The 25,742-nt window shown below is 38.6% G+C and overlaps 1 protein-coding gene across 2 annotated transcripts in view; it reads left to right on the forward strand.

Moving 5' to 3' along the window:
* NDST2 (N-deacetylase and N-sulfotransferase 2) overlaps positions 1-25,742 on the forward strand; it is a 66,017-nt gene that overhangs the window by 22,109 nt on the left and 18,166 nt on the right. Inside the window, exons 2-3 of one of the 2 annotated variants that reach the window (XM_087932274.1) lie at positions 1,116-1,271; positions 22,249-23,619. In XM_087932274.1, coding sequence (XP_087788400.1) covers positions 22,627-23,619 — 993 coding nt within the window. In that variant the 5' untranslated portion in view covers positions 1,116-1,271; positions 22,249-22,626. The remainder of the gene's footprint in view (positions 1-1,115; positions 1,272-22,248; positions 23,620-25,742) is intronic. The other variant, XM_026711063.2, reaches the window with a different exon arrangement.

Genomic DNA, 25,742 nt, shown 5'->3' on the forward strand with positions numbered 1-25,742 from the left:
CCAAAAGGCAGTTGGACTTCCCTTTTCTTTTTTTCTTGAAAAAGTTTTGCTTCTCATCCAAGAAGCTTCTTCAATTCTGATTGAATGATGGGGAATGGAAGCATTCAGTCAGAACTGAAGAAGCTTCTTGGATAAGAAGTAAAACATTTTCAAGGGGGAAAAAAAACCCCAAGAAAGTCAAATTGCCTTTTGGAAAAGTACCTTTGGGACAGCCACAACCTGAATGATTGAGAATCTCCATAGACATAGAAACATTTTTCAAGTATGAAAATAGATTTTGTTTTTGTGATACAGATATGGACGAGCTGAACTCTCATTGTAACTTGCAGTAACTTTAATATTTACTTTCCAAAACTACATATTTTGTAGTTTATAGTTTGGAATATTATACGTGAACTTCTGCATTTGATGACTTTCAAAAAAAAATCCATAGAAACATTTAATTTAGCACTACTGAAAGACACTTGCGCAGCATCTTTTAAGAAAAGTTTCAATATGTGACAGCGCCTGTGAACTAATACTAAAATCTATAAAGTAAATAATCCCATCTCCAGCAAAAATGCCTGACCATCAGCTTATAATCCTTAGCCATTTACTTTTTACAACGTGGATTAGACTAACTGTAGAATTAACTTCACTGAGAATCAGCAAAGCATAGATGGATCTAGGGGTTAGGGATTTTTCTCCCTTTTTATAGATTACTCCTAAGAGAAACTCAAAATAATCAATAATAGTTGAAGAGACAGGTCTCTTTCTGTTAGAAGTAAGCAAAGCAGGAAGTTGCTTTTTTCCTGTACCTGAACAGACTGCGTTTCCTCCTTTTGCATAACATTTTTTTTCCTGCAAGGAAGGGAGAAGATATACAGATAAAAATGTTGGCTGAAGATAGAAGCCGACCTTTGAAATGTTTGAAAAATATCCTATTTTTCTCAGACCAGTTCTGGTGTAGTGATGTGTGTGTCTATGTGTTTTGCATTCTTCCCACCTACTGCCCCTTTCTGGTTACCATGGAGAATCCAATGTTGGCTGCATTCAGGCAGGTTGCTGAATAGCTCTGAGGTTGATAGATGGTGAGAACCGTTCATCTCTTTACCTCCCTCCCTTTCCAAACACAGCTCTGCTGGCATTTGGCGCTTTCCCTGGTCAGAGAATGGCTGTCAGAGGCATCTGAAAGGGAGGCCGAGAGCATTGTGCTGAGAGGCTCGTTCAGTGCTGAGGATGAGAGCAGCCAGGCTGGGAAGAGCCTGGAGATTTAACCATCAGCCAGTCAGGTAGCTGAAGCTTAAATGTTTGCATGCATGATTGTTTTCTTCACATGCAAGCCATGCACATTTTACCAAGCACACAAAAACGTCCTGCCTTCCCCCCATTTCTTGGGACTCCGTTTCTGGTAGTGATGCATTCTTGGATAGATAAAAAAAGGTAAGTTACTTTTTGACCTCAGAATTAAATTGCATCTCTTGTTAAATGGACTCTGCTTAACTGATATGTATCTATCATTTTTAATTCTGGGTGGTTTAGACAATATATATGCCTGAAATATATGAGATGCCTCTATATCAAGCCAGGTTCAGTTTTCTGTTTTCTTACCGTATTCATTGTTCAGAGTTACTTAGAAAGTTGCCTAGAATCCCCATTCTTCTTTAAGAGGAAGTTTGGATGGTATTCTTTAGTTCTACATTATTTATGCTCAAATGAAAATCCATATAAATATTTAGCTGCATGGTGATAATTTGATGGCCCTCCTGAATAAAAATGTGGCTCATAGTCTAACCCTAACAGAAAGACTTTCAGAGAAGAACTGTATGGAACTAGAAGCCAGTTGTAACTCAAACAAAGCAGTCCCTTCACTTGAGAAGCCTTATAATTTCAAGTCAAGGGTTAGGTTTTTACATAGGGTTTTTTACCATTATTTTCTGAATAACAATAGGATGGATTTACATTTTACATTAAGCCAGAGTTTAGTTCTCATATCGCACTTAGCCAAAAGTGTACAAATGACATAATAACGGAGCACAATATCATATTCACTGTGGTAGTAATACAGTTCTGTCTTGGGGAGAGGAGGCTTTATCTACTTCTCAGAGTTTTGATTTGCACTGCTATTTCAAAGTTTTGTTGATGTTATATTGCTGTCATTTCATTGAAAGTTTCCCACAGCAAGGCCGTTTCCTGTCAGGCTGGTAACTTCCGGAGTGGCTAATTCAATCATCCATCTGCTTTTGTACTGTAGTATAGAGGTACGGGGGAATACATTCTTATTTTGATACTTGATGAGCTTTTGGGAGAAAGAGGCTTTGAACTATATAGGATGAAAACATACAAACTCCTTTTGGGCTTTCTGATTTTGAGTTTACATCTATATTGCCACTTTTAGCAAATGGAATAGAATTACCTTCATTGTCAACTCCAAGCTAGAGACCAGAGAGTGAACCTATCTATGCTTGAACCTGCAATTAACAACTAATACCAGTTATTCTTTTGGGAGAAGCAGGTCCTCTTTTCACCACATACCAAAGGCAAAAGTTTCTAGGTTGGTCCACTAACAAATCAGTATTTTAAAATACAAAATAAATTACACGTTTGTAAACTTCTTGGTAAGAGCTTGTTCTTTTTTAAAAAAATCTATGCCTTATTTTGTCCCTGTCTTCTGACAAAAGGTAGTTTAATTAGGCTTGAAGATGTCAGGGATGCTTTTCACTTAAACAAATGAGAAATTATGACCTACAACTTGGCTTAAGAGAGTGAGGATTTCCATTCCTGTAGTTCAGCCAACCAGAATCTGGCCCCTTAATCTTCTGCCTCACTGGCCCCACTGTGAGCCTGGCCATTATCCCATAGGAGAGATTTTTTACCAAGGGAAAGTGCTCCAGACATACCACCATCAACTCTCAATGAATTTGCACTTTGGGGATATGAATTTGTTTTCTTATCAGTATGCTTGGACAGCTATTACAAGCTGTTATTATCTCTTACGACTGAAAATTAAACTAGGCAAAAAGTTGCAGTAATTGGGATTGGACTGCCTAAAAAACTCAATTCTTCCTTTTTTTAACCCCCCCAGCTGAATTTTTATATGTTCAAAAGAGATGGGTTAATCATATTCATTAATGCCATACATGTATTCAGCATGGATTTTTACAAGCTGTGTTTGGTTTGACTTTAAAAGATACTGGCATATTTTAATTGTTTTAAAATTACAGCACTTCGGTGTTGAGTAGGATAGGCTGCATGAACCCCTCATCTAGAATTTCACTGTCTCCTAGTTGTTGTGCATCTACCCCAAAGTAACTTGTTCTTGTTTTGTTTTTTCTTTGAAAGGCTTGTAACTGTGACCCAAAATATTAAGTCCAAAAAGTAAGAATTGCCTGCACTTGCTGAATCTTACCACTTAAGATCTCACCATAGGTTAAAATCCTCTTTTCTGTTTTGTATCTATATTTGAAACATCTAGGAATATCAAGATCCTTTTTATTTATTTTTTTGGCTTTCATCTCACACTAAAATGTTCCTCTCCTGAAGAGCATTTGAAAGTATGTGGATTTCTTTTTGAAGTATTAGACAGTTTTATATACTTTTTATATGCATGACACTGAGTTAGCAGAACTTCAATAAAAGAGTAATAAATTTAGCCAGGTGGACTGTTTCTTTGTGGCCTAAGAAAAAATTGAATTTTGAGAGTATAGTGAAAAGAGGGAGAAGAATTTTGCTTCCCTACTCGCAAAATAGTGTGATCCTTTATAATTTGGCCACATGAACTGTTCCAGTTACTGTTTTAATCTTGAGAGCTGTATAAATACCTCCTACAACCAGTGCAAAATTCTTGACATTATTCAATTTTAATGTCACAGCACAAGTGGGTTAGATAGTGAGTCACCCAATAATTTAAATCTGGAATTCTGTGTTCAAGAATGTGTCCTTTCCACTATAGTATATTTGTTCAGAGATGAGCAAAATTTTACCATCAAGGAAAAGCAGTGGAATAATGGCTAAAGGGTTTGTTTGGGACTTGGATAGCTATAAAACAGATACTTTCTTCAGGTGGAGCTCCTGGGGGTGACTTTGGCTCAAACTCACAAGCTTGTTCTGAGAATAAAAGTAGGATAAACCTTTGATGTACTGTCTATAGTCAGAGGTGAGCTTCACATAATTTAACAACCGGTTTGCCTAGTGCAGAACCAAAAATGTGGGTGTGTCCGCACACACGCGTTTCGCTCACATGCACGCCTTCCGCACTTGTGTGAGGTTTCAAACACATGGCGATTTTATGTGTGCAGCTTTCAGCAGACTCTCTCAGGCAGCCGCAGTGAGTAGAGCAGGCGAGGCGTGGAAATCAGCTGGGCTGTGTGGGCGGGGCAAGCCAGCCAGAGCGAGAGAGATACATAGGACAGGATAGCACCGGGCGGGGGCGCGGGCCCAGCTGGTGGTCAGAACTACCAGTATGGGCGAACCGGTCCAAACCGGCAACACTTGCCCACCTCTCAGAGAAAAATGACAATAATACCAATAGCAATAATATGGTGTAGAAGCTTGTAGTTACTACCCAGAAGCTGTTACCAGGAATACTTATGCAATAAAATCAGTCCCTATATTCAGCATGGGAAAATTCTAACAGGTTTGATGTAAAAAATGAGCTCAACTACCTTCATTTCATATAAACATGTAAACCGATGGAGATTGTTTATAATTTCTGCAGTCAACATTATTTTTAAGTGTGATCATTTATTAAACATTCTGTACTTGAATCATGGACAGAAAATCCCCAGAGCTATTCAAGAATTGACATAGTGTCTATTGTAAGCTGGTACTAAATAGGGGAGAAACGAAATCTGGGGAAAAAACTTTTATCCCAAAATATTCTAGAAGATGAAGCAAATATAAATGATTCTAATGGCTAAAAAATGTTATCTAAATGAATACAGATAAATGGAAAGTCTCAATCTAGATTCTTTTTAAAATATTTTAACACTTCACAGCAGAGGGGGTATTCAGCAGGTTCTGACCAGTTCTGGAGAACCGGTAGCGGAAATTTGGATTCGTTCAGAGAACCAGCCAATCCCGCCTCTGACTGGCCCCGCCAACCCCCATCTCTTCTCTGCCTCCCATTGAGTCCCAGCTGATCGACTGGGTCTTCTTTGGTTGACCTGCACAGGAGAACGGAGCTGGAAAGCAGGTTAGTGGGGTGGGGAGGGAATGGAGATTTTGCAGTAACCTTCCCCTGCCATGCCCACCAAGCCATGCCCACATCCACCATGCCACACCATGGCCACCAAGCCACAACCGCAGAACCGGTAGTAAAAAAATTCGAATCCCACCACTGCAGTGAACCTGAGTGTGCCACTTCTAGAATTGTTCAGATAAACTGAGGAATCGTTTATGCAGCAGTTCAGGTGAGCTACAGCCCTCTCGCTAAGTCACTTCAGACAATGAAAGAATGTTGATAGGATAAGAGGAAGAATGTGCTTGACTCCCGATAAAGTTTAATGATGAAAAAGTTCAAGATCAGCATCCATGTGTGGCCAAAGACAGGTCAGCTCTTAATTCCATTGAAGAAAAAAATGATCTGGAAAGTTTGAGCAAAATCATTCCTGCTAGACTTTTTAAGGAGTGGTAAAAATAGTTCAATGAACCGCCTCCACACCAATGTCTGAGTTCAGTGTTTTTCCTTGTATTTTTTGCTCCAGCTTAGGGACTATGCTTCCTTAAACACACTAGAAACATTAAGTCATTTATTTTGGGGGGGGCATGGGGGGCGTAATGTACCTGGAGCTGGGCAAATAATTTTAGATTACAGCTTCAGTTTCTTACCCTTTTGTTCAAGATGCAAAAAAGCAGTTTGAATGCTGTCATGTGCAATTTAAGTGCAACTGATTGGTTAACTTCACTTGCTGGCTCTTTTTGAGAGGAGAATCCTATGTAGAATTCTTAAACCAGTTGGGACTGTCGGCAACCATTTGTCTGTTTACAAATACATTTTTATTAGGCAGTTTAGAGAAAATGTAGACCTTAGAAAGAGGAAGGAGTGAAAGAAAGATAAAAGGATAGAGCACCATGTGTTCAAGTTAGCTCCTGTAGATTCTGAGGTGTAAGGCCTACTTTTTCTACTGCAACACTTTGAGAAGTTTGTAATGTAATGTAAACATTGCTTAATAATAGTGTTGCTGCTCAAGGTGCTGCAAATAGGGCTCTTTAAAAAAAAGCAATAACAGGAAACGTGCCAGGTGGTCACTAAAATCTGTGCAATTACAGGATATACAACCTTAATTAAAAGATGGACGTGTTAGCTTCTGTATATTTTATGTTTAGTACAAGTCTCTTAGTCAAACTAACACTTAACAAATTTCTTTTTACTGTTCTGATTCTTCCAGTACCAGCAACATCCCAGCAGGAATTCTGTCTGAGCCACCAAATTTACCCTTAAATTTTAAATTTAAGCCAGTTTAACTCCTAATACCTATTGTAACCAGTGCAGCAGAAATCCAGTGATCTTTTTTGCTCTTTGCCTGACCATAGGTCCATCAGCCTTGAGTAAGGAAATTTCTCCTCAGAAAAAAAGAAGAAATGGAATTGTGATTATTATTTCAAACAGACAAAAATGACTGCTTTTCCAAATGACCATGGTATCTAAATTTAAGTCTTTTCAATCTTTTTATTGGACCATGTAGTTTTTAAAAATCCAAACAGTTCTGTTGCTGTTTAAAAATATTTTTTCAGAGTCTAAACAATACAATTTTAAAAAAGAAAAAGAAAAGTGCTAAGAAAGAAATAAAAGAGAAAAGAAAGAAAAGATATAAAAAAAGTCTTCTAATTTTGTTTACATCAGTTATACGTGCATTTCTATTTTATTCTCTCTAGTTATATTTTGGCTCCCTTCTTCCCATATTGTACTTTTTGTCTTAAGTTCATTTTTTTCAACAAAAAGCCCATGAAGGTTTCCAGTTACTGACAAATGTAGTTGTTATCTATTCCCTACTCAGACAAGTCAGTTTTACTACCTGTTTGCTGTTGTTTTCTCATGGCATCTTTGGATATGGTTTTGTGTCCATAGAATGCCACGTTTAAGAAAGGAAGTGAAAGAATGAGCTCTAATAGGTTGCCTAATTAGTACTATTTGGTAACTGAACTTTTACTAAGTAGTTTCCACATTTTCTTCCAACCATATTTGGTTGAAGAAGTAGTGAAAATTTTCATTTCTCTGATATGCAATGTTTAGCTTTCTCTGTTAATGTTATGTATACAAATAAAGATAGAGATATGGCTAAATGAATCAATGTGATCCAGAGTAGAGGTCCTCTGGAAGGTCAATGATTAGCAAATAAAGTTTTGTTCCCAAAACTTTATTTTATTTTTTTAATTTTAAATGAAAATGCAACACTGATGAGAAACTGAGCAAACGATCCAAATTCACATGCCATATTATGGTTATATTTTTTATTAGACAAAAATGATTATACAATCTATTCAAAAAATGGTTAAAAAAATTAATTGATATGAATAAGCATCTTTGAAGTATCTATTGTTTTTATACAACTAATTTTTATTTTAAATTAAGAATCTTTTTACTGAGCTTTGAGTTAGTAATGCCTTGGCAGGTAACTTTCTATTTTGCTGGCTTCTTTTTCTTATTCTATTAAACAGACCCTCCAAAGGAATGCTTTCATTTTTCCATAACTTTTTAAAAGACTTCTGGTTTCAGTATTGAAAAGGACTGCCTTGGTGCTTCCTCAAATGGCATGTCCAGAGTTCAAAGCCACTTAAGTATCAGCTACAGAAAGATAGAAGAGATTTCCTGGCCATATTATGCATCCTGATAAGTACCATGCATGCACGCACCGAACCTCATTTTTCAGATCCAGACCAGCAAAGTTTTACTCAGAATTATAATTTTTTAAAAAATAATTACCATAATTCAAATTTTTGTTTTGAAATAGCCAAGCAGACTTACTCTAGGTTGCTATTCCTGAATCCCAACGTATCTGGAGCTTGGGAAAGGATACTTTAGATGTGGCCATAAAAATGTTTGTGCAGAAATTATATGAATTGATTTGATTTAATTGATCGATTGATTAACGGTCCAGCAAAAAAGTTTTAGTTTCCCACTTTTAATGCTTTAAATAAACTATCAGAGCTGGGCAGTATGGTCTCTTAAAATTCTCCATCAGACATAGAAATACTATAGAAACATAGAAATGGGACATAGAAATTGGGTGAATGATTTCTTTAACTTTCTCCCCAAATTTCTCAAGGAAAGGGGTCCCCCTTATCAGGAGGAACAGCACTGCTATTGAAGAAGGCTTATTGGCGGAGTGCCCTCTGAGTAGGCCTTCCCATGGGATTGATTAGAAGCCTGAGAAGCAAAGTCCTGAGGAGAAGACCACACAGGGATGTGCAGTGCGGTCACTCAGTATATGCAAGAAGCCCCCCTCCCCCCCCCCAAGTTCCTTCAAGGTCCCTTCCAGCTCTATTCTGATTGAAGTCTTATTGTTTTCTTTGATAAAGTGACAAATTAGTGGATCAAGGAAATGCTGTGAACATAGTATACCCTTGATGGCGAACCTATGGCCCGCGTGCCACAAGTGGCACAAAGAGCCATTTGTGCTGGCACGCGAGCTGCAGGCAAACTTATCTCACTTCGCATGCGCGCGCCTCACAGCTGATTTTTTTTCCCGTTGGTTTGGGGCCTTTTCTAGCCTCCCAGAAGCTTGGAAGAAGCCTCTGCAAGGTTTTTCAGGCCGAATTATAGGCCCCTTTTGTCACTTCCTATAATACCGGAAGTGATGAAACGGCCCTATAATTTGGCCTGCAAAGCCTTGCAGAGTCTTTTTCCAAACTTCTGGGAGGCTGAAAAAGGCTTCAACCCAACCAAAAAATCAGCTGTGAGGTGCAGTGCAGGTAAGCGGGTGGCGGGAGGGGGGATTGCATGTACATGCGGGGGGAGTGGGGCGCACATTGCATTCTGGGTGCTGGCACATGCGTGCGTGTGTGCTGATGCTCACACAATTTTTGGCACAGGAGCCCAAAAAGTTTAGCCACCACTGTAGTATACTTTGTCTTCAGTAATGCATTTGACAAAGTAGACCCCAGACTATCTCTTGTTAAGATAGAACAATGTGGAATAGACAGTACCACCACTGGATGGATTTGCAGTTGGCTGAACAACTGGACTCACCAAGTTGCTACAATGGAGCTACATCTATATGGAGAAAGGATGCAATGGGTACCTCAATGTTCTTTCTTGGGCCTAGTGCTTTTCAACATCTTCATAAGTGATCTAGGTAAGGGTCTATCCTTATAATTATTATTATAATTATATACTTAAGGAAACTCATCAGATTTGCAGACAATACCAAACTGGGGGGAATTGCCAACACTCGGAAGGTAGACACAAGATTCAAGGATCTTGACAGAGTTGAGCATTATTCAGCAAGATTCAGTTCAGTGGTAAGAAAAATAAGGTCCTGCGTTTAGGCAGGAAAAACCAAATACATAGGAGGTACCTGGCTCAGCAGTAGCAACTGTGAGAAGGATTTAGGTGTCGTGATAGATCACCACTTAAGTATGAGACAGCAGCTGCCAAAAAAGCCAAAGCAATGCCAGGGCAATCGACAGTATAAGGTCGTGGAAAGTAACAGTACCGGTTTATACTGCCGTAGTGGCACCACACTTGGAAGACTGCATCCAGTTCTGGTCGCCATGATTCAAAAAAGAGGCTGAGGCCATAGGAAGAGTTCAGAGAAGAGCAGTGAGGATGAGGCTAGAGGCTAGCTCATCCAGTGAAGGCAACTAGGTATGCTTATTCTAATAAAGAGAAGGCTCAGGGAGACAGAATAGCAGTCTTCCAATACTTAAAGGGCCGTCACAGGGAAGAGGAGTTCAATTTATTTTCCTTAGTACCTAAGGGCAGGAGAAAAAGCAATGGGTGGAACCTCGTCAGAGGAAAATCAAACCTGGAAATAAGGAGGAATTTCCTAACAGTAAGAACAATTAATCAGTGGAACAGCTTGCTTCTGGGAGTTGGTGCCCAATTACTGGAGATTGCTCAATTTCAAGAAAAGATTGGATAACCGTTTGTCCAGATTGGTATAAAGACTCTCCTAAATCCCTTCCAACCATATGATTCCATAACTTAAGATTTATTGATGAAGTTTACCACATAAGGAATTGATCAAAATAGCAATTCATAATGTTTGAGCCATCAGGTTCTACAAAGCATTAAACTACATTCTCATTTTGTGGTTTTTTTCTTTACAAAACTAACTCTCCCTGGACCTGGTAATAAGCAAACTCTGAAGAGCAAATTGTCATCAATCAAGACAATCATAGCATCTAAATGGCCAACTATGACTAAAATGTATTTGATAATTTAGTTGGCCTTTGTTGGGTTGATTTGTTAGAATTCTAAGAACTAGTAAAATCCCAAATGAGGTCAGGGCCTCCAGTATTCCTTGCTGTGAGCTGACCTCTGCTGTGAAGTGTAACATTCATTCTGCAGGCATTGACAGCTTAAGTGCATTTATCAGATGTCAGTTAGAGTTTTAAAAGGAAAATGATTTTTTGGTTCTCTTGATTTCTGCAAAGAGGATAAGTGAAATAAGTTCTCTGTCATGAAGGGATCACCTTTGAGTCTTGCATTAAAATAACTTTCCAAATGTCTGTTCTAATCTACATTTCTATTCAAATCCTTCTCACACTAGAAAAGTTAAACTGCACCATCTAAATAGAATAGAATAAAATAGAATAGAATAAGAGTGGGAAGGCATCTTGGAGGTCTTCTAGTCCAACCCCTGCTTAGGCAGGAAACCCGTGATGGCGAACCTATAGCACGCGTACCGGAAGTGACATGCAGAGCCATCTCTGCTGGCATACGAGCCGTCACCTTGATCAGGTCCACTGTGCATGCATGCGCACCTCCCGCTAGCTAGTTGATCATTGGGTATCTGCTGTGCAGGGGCGGGGCATGTGGGGGAGATGCACGCACATGCACAGAGGTGTGTGGTGTGTGTGTGTGGGAGGGTCATATGTGCATGTGCAGGGGTGGGGAGGTCGCACACCCAGTGCATTATGGATGCAGGCACACATGCATGCATGCACACTCGCGTACACGCACACTTTTGGCATGCGACAACGAAAAGGTTAGCCATCACTGCCCTAGACCATTGGATAACCACTGATGGTTACCCAGTCCCCTCTTCAGACATGATATTCTTCTGATTAAAATCGGAATTCCGATTTTTGGGGGAATCGCCCCCCCACCCTTTCCCCCCCCACCCCTTCTTCTCCTCCTTCCCCTCCCCTTGGAGGCCCCCTGAGTCAGGAGTTGCTACCGCCGGCGCGGCTCCCTGCGGCTCCGGGAAGGGAAGGGCAAAAAGGAAGAGCCGCGGCGGCGCTTTGCAACGGCAGCAGCGGCACCGGAGGCTCAGGTGCAGCAGCTCCCGGGTTTCTTCTTCCTCCTCCTTGTACCTTTCGGTCCATGGATACTTAAAAGAGAACCGCGACCCCTTGAATGGACAGCCGCAGAGGCGCGCAGAGCCCCAGCCTGAGCGGAGGCCGCTGAGCAGCAGGAAAAGGGAGCTGGGCAGCCACAGACCAGCTGTCTCTCCATCTGATGGCCTCGGCTGAATCTCTGCCTCCCAGCGCGCTTGGTCCTCCACCCGCAGGCTTCCCCGGCGCCTTGCCAAGTGGGTTTTCTGCCCCAGCCCGGCAGGGCCCTCGCTGCCTTCCCCTCGCCTGGCCAGCCAGGCTCCTTGGGTAACCTGGCTGCTTTGTGCCGAGAAGCATGCTGCCAGGCGGGGGCCATGCGGCGCAGGGCAACACGCCACTGCCCGGCCCTGGTGAGGGAAAGCAGCGGGCGCTTCCCGGGCAGTGGCCTTGGCCCCACCATCAGGGAAGCGGCTGCCCAGCTCCGGAGCTGATCCACACCTGACCGGCTGGAAAGGAAGGGTGTGTAGCATTGGGGTTGTGTGTGTGATTTCTTGGCGCACGGCGCGGGATCTCTTTTGGCCGGCCCCAATTTTTTTTTTCAGAGGGGAATATCATGCCTGCTTCTTAAAAACTTCCAGTGTTTGAGCATTCACAACTTCTGGAGGCAAATCGTTCCACTGATGAATAGTTCTTACTGTCAGGAAATTTCTCCTTAGCTGTAGATTCTTCTCTCCTTGATTAGTTTCTGTCCACTGTTTCTGGTCTTGCCTTCAGATGCTTTGGAGAATATTTTGATCCCATCTTCTTTGGGGCAGCCCCTGAGATATTGGAAGACTGCTATCATGTCACCCCTAGTCCTTCTTTTCATTAAACTAGACATTCTCAACTCCATTGACTGTTCTTTATATATTTTAGCCTCACGTCCCTTAAATGCTTACATGATTTTTACAATAATCCCTAGGCTCATATTGCATACTATGCATATAATTGCCTGTTCCTTTTGCCGCCAGAAAACTGGTTAATGGAGAAAAATCGTCCCAGTAGCTATTGAATGAGATAATGTTTTGTCCTGGTATTCAAGGATAAGCATAGATCAGTGAAAGATTAGGGATATTTGGCTGAACTATCTTGAGAGCAAAAAAGAAAAATTAGTGGAGAATAGGACCAAGGATCAATACCTTAGTATTTTTTTCCCTTGGTAGAGACTGCTAAGGAAGACTGGCATGGTATACACTGTTTATTATACAGAACACCTCAAATTATCCACATCTAGTTCTTAATTTGAGCCAACATTAAAGTTACATTCTACAATTTGAAATCAAAATCTTCTACTAAAGGATTCTTTATTTTGGTGGCAAGACAAAATATTTCCATCTATTCACAAAGAAAAGGGAGTCATTTTTTTTCCCTGCCTTTAGTGATAAGAATGAAATTTCACAGACTTTTTATTCTCAGCTGAATAAAATGAATATAAGGCTTGTTAAGGCTCTACGATGACTGTGTTCATTATGATTAATAATGTACTGTGAAATATTCTGGTGCAATTAAAAAATGAGAAGCTGCCAGACCACACTGAGAAGCTAAGTGCCAGTTTCAGGAATAATCCCGATTTCAAACAATTCCCCAATGTGTACCTCAGAAGCATTCTTACAAAATATGATGGTGGGTAGATACTTTGAAATATGTCTACCAGAAAAAAAAGAAAGAAAGCTGAAGTTCTGTTCTAGCAATTTTCTGTGCTTTCCCAAATACCTTAACAAATATATTTTTAACAAAATTCAGGAGGATCTTAATATATTTGCTATTTTCTGAATCTTGCTACTGTCATTTAAGATTAATCGTATTTTCTAATATTTTCTAATCCCTCATTTAAGTCATTTAAAATTATGTTGAACAGCAAAATGTCCAGAACTCCATTCTATGTCACTGAATCCTTCCTTCACATGATACCACTGTTATACTAGACAGTCATTAGATTCATCCAGCTCTGCATCCAGATAATAGTAGCAAAATTCAGCCCACATTTTGCCATCTTCTCTTTCGGGGTATATAAATTCTGTTAGTTGTCTTACTGAAGTCAAGGTTCCCACCCACATCCCATGGTAAACTAAACTGGTAATTTTTAATCAAAAAAAGATCAAGTTGCTTTAACAAATAAGGTACCCTGGAATGTAAATTTAATAACATTGTTCCCAAAGAAGATTTTGAAGCTGCGAAGGAGAGAGAGAAGGGAAAGGATTAGGTTTCTTTTTTCTTCCCTTATACTGAGAGCTAAGAGACTTAAGCAAGAAATTGAAAAAAATCCACTTTGACATTAATAGGCATCTAAGCTGAAAATAAAAGTCAAAGGGTTAATAAAGATTTCTGGATATTTAAAAGCTTTTAAAAGCAGAAAAGGAGAAAAAAAAACAATAAAAGGGCAGGATCTGGAAAAATGGAGGAGACTGCCTGGAACTAAGGAATGGAACTGTAACTAAAAGGAACTTACAGTGAAATTTTAACAAGATTCCTCAAAGATACATCATAATTGAAACTTGGTAACAAAATAATAGAACCCCAGGAAGAGAAAGTAGAAAAAAGAAGCAGAAAGAAACAGCCTTGGATTATTTGGATTACTCGGTGATTTTTGGTTTTTGCATCTGGATGACTAAAATTAACCGGGTGGTTGTTTAAAAGTCTTCAAAATGGTATCACTCTTAGAAGAACTGAAAATGGAACTTAAAAATGGAAAGAAGATGCACAAGAAGGGAGAGATTCTTTTGGCTTCGTATTTCAATTCTTAGAAATGGAGATCTGGAACTATGAGAAACAACAAGAAACGCTTGCAGAACAAGAAGATTGGGACAAAGAAGAAGCCATCTTTAATGATCAAATAATTTTAAGTGGGGGAAAAAAGAAAGGGGGGGGAAAGAGAGTGAAAGGTTTAAGACTAGAAAAAAGAACCAAAAAGAAGAAGAAGAATTTGAAAGATAAGTAATATTAGAAAACAACCGAAGAGGAGATTACAGATGAGAGAGTTAGAAGTAGAGAGACGAGGGGGCAAAAAGGGGAGGGAGAAGAAGACAAGGAAAAGAAGTTGTAAAAGACAGAAACAAGAAATGGAGAAACAGGGAAAAGATATTAGGATTGTAACCATAAGCTTGTTTAGAGATAATGGGTGAAAATTTAATTGCAAAAGGGATTCTGCAAAGGTAAATAAGATAGCATTGTTATATTATAAACAGAAATAATTTTAGAAAATATGATTAAAATGATGGATAAAATATTTACTGTAATGTAGTTGAATGTTTGGTAATAAATGAATTAAAATGATTGAGATAATTAAATGGGAACATTTTTAATTATTAGTAATTTATAAAAATATAAGTGAGAAATATGGAAAAAAAAGAATTAACTATGAAAAATTTATAAGTGTTCCCAAGAAAGTATGATATTTAATTGAAAAGAAATGTTAAAGATGTTAAGATTTTAATGAATATTAATGATAGAATTGAATTGGAATGGAATGTGTGCTTTATTTACATATATATATAATTTTTTCTTTTTAAGAATATAGTGTGTATTTTAAGAATGTACCAAGCAGAATTTGATTGGAAGTTATGTATTATATTGAGTGCTATAATCTTAAAGGTATACATTGAAGCTTAAATAAGAGTTTGAATGGATAAAATTAAAAGATATAAAGGTGTCATACTCCAATTGGTAACTACAGGGAAAAATTTGTTTAATAAGAAAAGATAATATGAAATTGAAACAGGACAGACAAAAGTATAAATATAATGATTTGATTGAGATGAGATAATTAAAATAAACTTGAGAAAATTAAAAGAGGGGAAAAACTATGTAAAAAATATAAAATGGTAATAAGATATGGAATAGAATATAAAAATGAGCATGAAATTGAGTTTGGTGTCTGTATGAAGAAGTGATAACCTGGGGCCATGCTATTTTCAAAAAAGGTGTTTTATTTGTATTTTGTTTTTGTGAAAACCCAAATAAAACTTTCAAAAAAAAAAGTTCAAGTTGCTTTGAACATTGCTTGTTCTTTAGAAAAGAGCCATAGAATATTAGTTTTATATCTGATTACTACCGTGAGATAGATGCACTCTAAAATACCCATAATGGAGGAAAAGTTGGTAAAAGTGACAGAAACAGAGCAGAACTGGCAAAATTGAATTGTTTGATTGAAGATCATCTACCACATTTATCAGTTCCTGGAAACCGCTTAGGTTGGACTTTGTTGCTGAAAAAGAGTAAAATGATTTTGTGGTTTCTGGGTTTGAAAACTCTTTTATTCTCCTTTTTCTCCCCTCCCCCCCTTTCCTATTTTCTTTTTTCACGTTTTACTCTTTTTATTATCTTTATTTGGTTTTTACTTTATTAAAAATGTCTTCAATAAAAATTATTTTAAAAAAGAAAAGTACACACAGGCTTTTGCTAAAGTATGAATTTTGCCAGATGTTGATGTGAGGCTGACTAATCTGCTCTGGTTCTCTTTTGCTTTTATCTTTGAAGATAAAATGAGGAGCATTTGTCCTCACCAATCTTCTGGCAGTTAAACCCATCTTCCATACCAAGATTATGGAATGGGTCTTTTGAGATAACATCCGCAACTTTTCAACACCGTTGGAGATAATTGATTAGGTTCTAGACATTTTAGATAGGAAGGTTAGTATTAATTTGGTGTTGATAAAAAAGTGTTAGAGGAATAAAAACATAGCTTAGACCTGCTGTGAAGTTTGACTTAATTGCAGTTTCAGTACCCAGCTGACTAACATTTACAAATATTTGTATACATTAGCCGTTGGCTGGGGAGAGTATTCTGCTGAATTCTTATAGTACTGCAAAACTTTCCCAATCCTGAAGGAGCTCAGAATACTGTAGTTCATATAAAATTAGCCAGTCTTGGCTTTCAAATAGCTAAGTAAGCAGGTCACATGAAGATCTGGGCTTCTTAGGAATGCTTAGAGCCTTCAGGAAGTCATAGACTAATTTGCTGCTAGGCATCATAATTTATTGTGTCATTTCACTAGAATTTAGATTGTTGATGCCATCTTCTCACTTCTGAGCCAGCTGACAAGGCCTTGATGAGTCAACTTCTCAAAAGCCTGGCAGTCTGATGAAGGGTGTGTGTGTGTATGTGTGTGTGCGCGCTTGTGCGTACAATACTTGCTTGTGCTTGCATTCTTGGAACAAAACATTTCTATGAAGAGTTGTCCTTGGACACAAATTGATGTAGTCACTAGGTGTTGTTGGGTCTTGATTTGACCGAACTAGTCCTACAGCTTTGCACATCTGCTTGCTTTTGAACAGCAGATGTATGTCTGATGAGCGTGGAGCTGGCCCTAGAATTCTAATGTATTTTGATTTGCAGGAAAAATCTTTATAAGGCAAAAGTTGAAAGAAACCATGAGGTGATGAAGATTATTAGGCAGTTTGTTTCATCTGTTTTCTATGATAGGCTTGAATATCTAACTATTTGATCTTCCTTATATAGATTTACTTCATTTCCAAATTTAATTATTTTTGTGAATCCCTTTTGAGTGCTGTAAAAGTAGAAAAGCAACATAAATATTTTAAATGAAATTAACTATAAATAACTATTAATACAGGTACTCCTCGACTTCCAACTATTTGTTCAGGGACTGTTCAAAATTACCACAGTGCTGAATGAAGGAATGTATGATCCCTACTTGAAGTTCCAACTGTTGCAGCACCCCAGCAGTTACATGATCAATAATTGGGCACTAGAAGGGCACCTCTACAGCCAGTGGTGCATTGCATCTCACCCTACAGTGGGTCAGGCGGCCTCAACTGACCAGGTCCACTAGCATGTGGGTCTTCTCACCTGCTCCACCACTCCTGAGAAGCCTGGGCTTTCTCCCTATCCCACCACACCTCAGTCATTTTCTTTTACCTGCAGCTGACAGGCATGCCCAGGCAATGCAAAGTGCAGCTTTGTGCAGAAAGCTAAGTGAAGCAACCTTCCTCATGGCTAGAAAGGCAACATTTCTCAAGAAATGGAAAGAGCCTCTCTAGCTTTGAAGAAGATAGCCTTCGCTAGCTTTTTGTCCAGCAAAATTCTTTTTCTGGCCAGCCTTGAGAGAAGGCCCCAGGTGTAAGGACCTGGTGTCTTGGGAGTGGTAGGTCCAGGAGAAGGCGCCCACAGAAGTGAGCCTAGCCAGCCGAGGCTTCCTAACCCACGGCAGGTTTCTGTATGCTGGTGGGTGCCAAGCCGCTCACGGCCTCCCGCACTTCCTTAGACATTAGGAGTTGCTTAATACCTCAATGGGGAGAACTGAAATTGCAGTTGTTGAATGAGCCATTTAATATGGGTATCTCTCGTAATGACCAAAATTCCAGGTTCAGTTGTCATAAATTGAGAACGACTTGCATAAATAAAATAAAATATTGTTTACTGGTTAGATTTTAATTTTGTGAAAGAGAATTTCCTAAATATGAGCAGTTATGAGATTCCTGTCTTCATTTATTTGCTATAGAAAGTTTCTTAGCTAGGCAGATTGTATAGCAAGAAACATTCAGTGGTGATCAGATTAGTTCGTTCTTCTAATGAAGACTAAAATCGATAGTACTTGCCAATACTACTACTAGCCCATAAAATTGTTTACCAATAAGACCACTAGCCCATAAAACCACACTTGGTCTATAAATACATATTTAAAACACTTGTGGTATCTTAAAGGAATGAAAAGTAACATTTTCCCCACACACAACTTGATACTCTCGAAGCAAATTTTCCTCTAAATTCTTTAAATAATTCTGTTAAAAAAATTACCGTATTACACTTAGCCATTAGAGTGGAGATAGCTGAATAAGTAAAATGGAATATTTCTCTTAAACAGAATTGGTCTCTGCTTACAAACTTGATTTGAGTCTCTGCTTTGAGGACACAGGACATCTGTTTCTGATAAGACTTTTTTAATTTTGTGTACTTTGGCATCTTTGAGAAGTGAGGCATAAAGTAGGGAGTTGCTGTTTTTTAATACTTTGAAAAATATTACCTTATTTTCTTTTACTGTTTTCTATTGCCACACTTTTCTTTGTAGCATTTCCAACAACTTGTACTTATTAAATAGTTTGTTTTACAATTTAAAGATTTTATACTAGTATTTAACTCAAAGGTGCTTTTTTTTTTAACAAACTTTATTCAGTTTTTCACATTAAAAACAAAAATCTCTTTTTAGTGGACAACATGTCTCCAGGTCATCACCTTTACATACAAATATGACAGCAATTATACATTCATATATGCATACTTAATTCTGTTATTACCTTTTCCATTCCAAATTTTCAGTAAGGAGAGAAACAAACACATTACTTCTGGCCTCTTTCATTAATCTCAATCGAAACATCTTTTTGTTTCATTTCAGTTATTTCAAATATAATCCTTTAATATTTATTTTAAAAATAAAGATAAACAATATGTGTTTGCATAATAATGATAATGATAATAATTTAAAAAGTTACCAATGTCTCTCCTTGCTTTTAATAGTCTATATTAACTTATTAATTTAGTTGGTTCTTTAGTGTGTCATATTCCCTTTCCATTACACATTCTTTTTATAAAGTCTAGATTAATACAAATTTTAACACTAAAATAAAACAAGTATAGGCTTCCCCCCTTTTACTGTTTTGAGTGTGACACCTCAATGATTAAAATATACCTTTATTCCCTCTTAATTCCCAATAAACCATTATTTTTAAGAAGTTACAATAATAATCATTACATCTTTTCACTTGGATACCACAGCATATTTCCCCCCCTTGATTTTTAATAAAAATTATCAGTATCTATATTACCCTGTTTTCTAAATATTTTTAATTGCAGAAATAGTCTTATTACCCCTTGTCACCCTGCAGAATCCCCCTTTTAATTCATCAACCATTATCTCTGAAAAAACAATTTCTTTTCAACATTTTACTATTTCCGTATTTCTTGATTTCACGCACCTGTTTCTTACTGCTTCTCCTCCCCCTCTTTTCCCCATATCTTTTCTCATTCCAGTTTATATCCCTCTCTTTCTTAATATCTTCCTTTCCCCTTTTCTGCTGGGTCTTTCTGTCTTTCCCGACTTCATAGGTATTCCCCCTTTTGATTGCCTTCTAAATCTCAACTTTTTAACCTTCCTTCTTTCCCCACTTCTTTGTAGTGTTCTTTGTGTTAATTGTCTGTTTAAAATGTCTTCTCCTTGAGTCAACTCCTCCTCCTCTGAAGCTCTTTCTTCTTGTTCTTCAATCGCCATTTCCATTTTTTCTAACACAGAGCCTCTTTCCTGTAGTAATTCTCTCGTATTTTTAAGTTCCATTTTTAATTCCCGAAGAGATATCATCATTACACGATCTTATATTTTTGGATCGTTAAAGTCCACAAAAAAAACACTTTTACTTTCCTTCTTTCTTCTTTCAATTTGCTAAAGTTCTCAATTGTTCCAGCCAGGGTCTATACCAAAAACATCAATCAATCCCACAGTCAGTCTTTCCTTGCCTTTTTCTTTATTCTGGTGGTTCTTTCACTTTCTAAAATTCTTACTGTGTTTCAATATTTCTTTAAGATTATATCCACACAAGTTCATTCATAAACAGGATGCTTTCCCTTGTTTGAGCTCAAGTTTTTGTCAAAAGGTAGCACTCTCCATTATACAAAGTCTTCACCTTTTCCCCCTATTTTTTTATTTAGGGTTTTTCGAACCTTAATATTCCAGCACAGTCCAGTCTCCAATTTGTAAACTTTATTATTATTATTTTTTGACAATCTTAAGTCCAGCTTTATTTTATGCCTGTTTATTCCCAAAATATTTTAGTCCAATTTAATTAAATCTTTAGTTCCGGCTTCTTCCTTTCCCGGTTCGAAGCCGCACTTAGCTGTCAAAAATATTTTCTTATTTTTTTTCCTGTCCCTTTGTAATTTCGCTGCTCACTTTTCTTTTCTTAAAAATTCCATGTTACCTTAATCCCGGGGTACTTTTGTTTAGTTGTATTGCCCAGTTGTCCCGGTTCAGATGTTATCCACCTCTTTCTTCCCTCCTGCACAAATCTTAATCCAGCTGAGTCCTCCTCTTTGGGGTGGCCATTTTAAACCACCGCTGCAGTCGGGGGGGAAAAGACCAAGCCCAGGAGGGGAGATGTGGCTCCCCTCACCCTGGCTTGCGGCTTCCCCTTACTCCGCCACCCCTCCAAGGCAGCTTCAGCCCCTCATCGTAATGATTGGGGCTCTCCAACGAAAGAGCACGGACCATAGCCACAGAGAGTCGCGATCTACGGTCTGTTAGCGAGGAGGCTCCGCCTTCTTCCCCAAAGGTGCTTTTTCAAGAGGCAACTAGACTTTCTGGTTTTTTTTCATTGAAGACATTTCGTTTCTCATCCAAGGAGCTTTTTCAGTTCTGAGAACTGAATCCATGACCTGGATGACTGAGAATCTCCATAGACACTACTAGTATTTAACTTATTCACCTAAGCCTAGATGAATTAATTATATGATTTGTTAATCTAAAAATCTAAGGAAAAAAATAAGAGTGAAATCTCATTTTAACAGACTTTACTGGAGAAAATATTCTGTTATTTCTCAGAGGACAGCAATATCATTGTGGCACCACAAAGATTACATATTGTATCATTTGTGTGATTATGTCATTCCAAAAATAAACGCACTGGTGCACGTTCTGTTATCAAACAAATAACACCAAAGAGTTTTATCCCTATATTGTAATGATGATATTCTAGAGTTCCTCATTTGCTTTTGTTTGAGTTTACGGTGGTAACTATTTTGGAAAAAAAATTAATCTCGATAGTATGAATATAGAGCAACTCAGATGACAAAACAACACTACATCAGTGTGGAAAATCTGGTAATTCTCTGAGATAAGGAACAGAAATAAGGAACAGTAGTCCTTGATGTTTCACGTCCTTCACCTGTTCAAAGTTACGCTGTGCCCCCTCCTCCATGCGCCAATGTTCCAGTTCCAAGAGGTGTCCCTGGTCTCATGACCGCATTGTGGCACACTTAGAAACTGACCGACATTTTGGCAGTATCCTGAAGTCACATTACTGTGATTTACAACATTTTTGCCCAAAACTGTCCTTTACTTCTCATTTTTGGCAAAGACACCAATAGTAAACAACTAGTTCACTTAACCACTGCAGCACTCATATGTTATAGCTACCACATTCATTTAACAGCCACTGCAGAAAGGGGTTTTAAAAGCAGATCCATCACATGATGACCCATGTTACGACGGTTACAATTTAGGCCCATAATGAGCAGGCTCCATTATGGTTGTAAGCTGAGGTCTAGCAGTATACATATTTCCTTGTTCATTAAGGGACCTTCTAAAAAGTATTTTTACACCAGAAGCATGGAATTGAGTTGCTCTGAGTACACCTTACTTGCACGGCAGAGGCATGATTTCCCAATTCACCTCATATATGCAAATAGCCAGCTGAATTGTGACATCAAGGAAACTAAAGAGGATTATTGAAAAACAAGGGGGAAATAATGCGATGGTTGTGGGAACAGAAACATAGGAAGAAGCCTTGAAAGGGAAAATGAAACACAGAAAAGTCCAGGAAGAATTTGAACATACTCAGAGGGCATTAGAAATAATTGGTAGGGGAGACATGAAATAGAAATTCGTGAAATTAGGGGTGGCATATTGGAATGCTGAGCTTTCTCTGTAAGTCCCACTTATCTCTATTGATAATGTCAGAAGCAGTGTGTGATTTTAATAGGTCATCATAGGCAATTTCACTGTAGCACTTACTGATCTTTCTAGAACGCCTAAATTTATCTGGGTTTTTCTTTAATTGCAGGTGGCGAATTCAGAATAACAACCATGTGATTGGCAAGCTCATCAGTTGGTGGCACCACTTTGTTTTCTGGAGAGCCTGTACTTTCCTTACAAGTGCATGCAGCCTCCTTGCTTCTTAGGACTCTTCTCAGCCAGCAAAGAAAGAAAAAGGAGGAAGTGCTCAAGGGAGCAATGGGAATTGAAGGCCATGGTCACTTGAGATAAATGGCAGATCACTGGGGATCTGGTCTTGCAGCTGCTCACTTAGACCTGTTTCCTCTCTGCAGCCTACATTTCTTTTCATTGAGCTGCCACTGGCTCTTCTGGTGGTGGCGCTGGAGACACCAAGGCAGCTTGATAGGTGCCAAACTTGAGGCAAGGTTAAGCCACCCACCTCATCATGATTCAGCTGTGGAAAGTGGTGAGGCATGTGCGACAGTTGGAGCTCCACAGACTGATTCTGCTGCTTATTGCCTTCAGCCTGGTCTCCATGTGCTTCCTGGCTTACTATGTCACGAACAGTCCCAAAATCAAGGAACCACCCCCTCTTCCCTTCAGCGATTGCAGTAGTCAACACAGGATCCTCATCCAGCCCCAGGCAAGCTGGAGGCTTACAAAATCAGTTGACAACTCACGCACAGACCCTGTGGTGCTAGTTTTTGTGGAAAGCATTTATTCCCAATTGGGTCAAGAGATTGTGGCCATCTTAGAATCTAGTCGGTTTAAATACAGGACAGAGATTGCTCCCGGAAAGGGAGACGTGCCCACTCTAATGGACAAGGACCATGGTCGCTATGCTCTTATTATCTATGAGAATATCCTTAAATATGTGAACCTGGATACCTGGAACAGGGATCTTTTGGATAAATACTGTGTGGAATACGGAGTAGGAATCATTGGTTTCTTCAAGGCAAATGAGAACAGCTTACTTAGTGCTCAGCTCAAAGGCTTTCCTCTCTTCCTACATTCCAATTTGGGATTGCGAGATTATCACATCAATCCCAGTGCCCGACTTCTGTATGTTACCCAGGCTAATGAAGTGGAACAGGGCCCTCTGCCTGGGGACGATTGGACGGTGTTCCAGTCAAATCACACAACCTATGAGCCTGTATTGATGGCCAGCACCAAGTCATCTGAGTCGATCCCTCACCTGACTACGCACAGAGCTCTGCATGCCACAGTGGTGCAGGATCTTGGTCTCCACGATGGTATCCAGAGGGTTCTTTTTGGTAACAATCTCAATTTCTGGCTGCACAAGCTCATCTTTGTTGATGCTATTGCTTATCTGACTGGCAAACGTCTCTGTCTGACCCTCGACCGCTACATCCTTGTGGACATTGATGATATCTTTGTGGGCAAAGAGGGGACACGCATGAAGATGTCGGATGTAGAGGTAATGTGGAACCGAGTGGATGGGAATATAAAGTAAATAACTGTCAAAACTCCAAGTATCTTTACTAATATAAATTCAAAAGGATATAGATTCTCACTGTTTCCGTGAAACATATGAGAATTGCAGATCTTTTTTTGTTGTTGTTGTAAAATACTAATTCTTTGTAAAATAGCTTTTTTCTTTCTCTAAATTCTGAGATCATCAATTTGAGGGAAATGAAAGATCAAATGTCTTTTGTTCTAAAACTGTTGCCCCCTAATCCTTATCCTACGTTGAAGAAGAGATCATGAGATTTGCTATCACAACAGTCTACATTTATCTTTTGTTCCAGTAATGTGACTGGGTTTGCTAAATTCATTCTTTGTTGCATTACAAATTCAAACTTAACAATCCTCAGGAGGAAAGTAGAGCTAGGCTGACAGCAGTATTTAACAATTGCTAATTCAGCATGCATTTGGTAAGAGATGGATGGCAGTGTGGGTGAGATGTATTGCCCATTTTCCAAACCCCAGAGAAGTCATAGGTTTAGGCCAGAGGTCCCCAAACTTGGCAACTTTAAGACTTGTGGACTTCATCTCTCAAAATTCCCGAGCTAATATGACTGCAGGAGGAATTCTGAGAGTTGAAGTCCACGAGTCTTAAAGTTGCCAAGTTTGGGGACCCCCTGGTTTAGGTATTTAAATTTTTGAGTACAGTAAGATAAAATCATAATAAATTTGCTAGGAGAATAAACCCACTGGATTTTTCTACTTAATCAATATATAGAATTGGGTTTAAAGAAAGTTATCTTAAGTCTCAGTAGAGTATGAGGTTAAAGATTTCACAGTAGTTTGAAAAATTATTCCTCTGATAGAGCTGATTAATGTTTACATAGCAGCATATTTTGGAGTTCATTTAAACTGAGATGTTCAAGCCCTTTTAAATGTGGTGCACTTTTAAGAGTTTGTTTCATAATAACATCTCATATAAGAGCTGATCCTGTTTCAATTACTGTTTTTTAAATAGTAGTAATTTTAATGCAGCTTCCCATAAAAATAGGCTTCTGTTGAAAAAGATAGGAGTAGAATAATCTGGATATCTTTCCTGATTGAATAATACAAGAGTCCATAAACAAGATAGTCAGGTCTGTCCTGCTAGTTATGTGTATTTTGTTTTGTTTTAATCCCTTTTATGAGCCCTTGCTAAATTGCAGAAGAGATAAGGGTCAGCTTTGCCTTATCCTTCTGCTCAGAGGAAGTAATGAAAGAAGTCTAGCGTGCGTCTTCCAAGTAGTTAGAAAATGGTACACTCAGCGGAGCAGGGTTTCATTTTAATAGTGACATTGCACTGTGTTTTGGAAAAGAGGGGTTTTATTCTGTTTTCTCTTTCCCAAAAGTTCGGTACAGTAGGAAAAACAAGACTTTCTTTCTTATAAAACGGTGGTGCGTGCTTGAGAAGCCGGAAAAGTCCATGCATAAAGCCAGACGGCTAAAGTGATTGTAGTCCTGTACACAAGCGTGGCACGACAAATGAATGTAGTGAGAAAGGCAGAGCCTGCAATGCCCTCATGCAAAAGGGGTGAGAACTTGCCAGGGTGGAAAATCCTAACTAAAACTCTGGGTTTACCCAAAGAGCATAAGCTCAAATGAGAAATCCTGCTGATTTCCAACCTCTTTTAAGTGATGGTTGTTGATCAGTTGTTGTTTTTTTTAATCACACATTTCTATGACTCTTTACTCCAAATTGTTGTTGCATGATGGGATTCCAGCCAAGGATGAAACTCAGAGCTTCACTGGCAGTTATGTGTGGAATTATAGAAGTTAACCTCCCTTTACAAAGCTTCTCTGGTGATTACAGAAAGACTCAGATGAGATCATTGTTAAACATACTTTGTTTATCAGTTTAGCAGCATGAAATTGAGCATTAATCTGACATTAGTTTAATGGATTTGATGCTAAGAAGATAATACTTTTATGCATTTGAAAGAGAATCTCTGCCAGATTAACTTCGTTTTTCAAAACAAAAAACAAAAGATAATCTTACAAGTTTGTTGACTTCTTAAATGAGAGGTGCAGTAGAGGAACATTTCCCAGTGTCAAAATAGTTGGCATGTTTTTTGCAGATTAATTCCAAAATGTAAGTAT

Source organism: Pseudonaja textilis, chromosome 4 (genome assembly GCF_049901715.1).
Source record: "Pseudonaja textilis isolate UNSWEBS1 chromosome 4, rPseTex1.2, whole genome shotgun sequence".
Classification (NCBI taxonomy): Eukaryota; Metazoa; Chordata; class Lepidosauria; order Squamata; family Elapidae; genus Pseudonaja; species Pseudonaja textilis.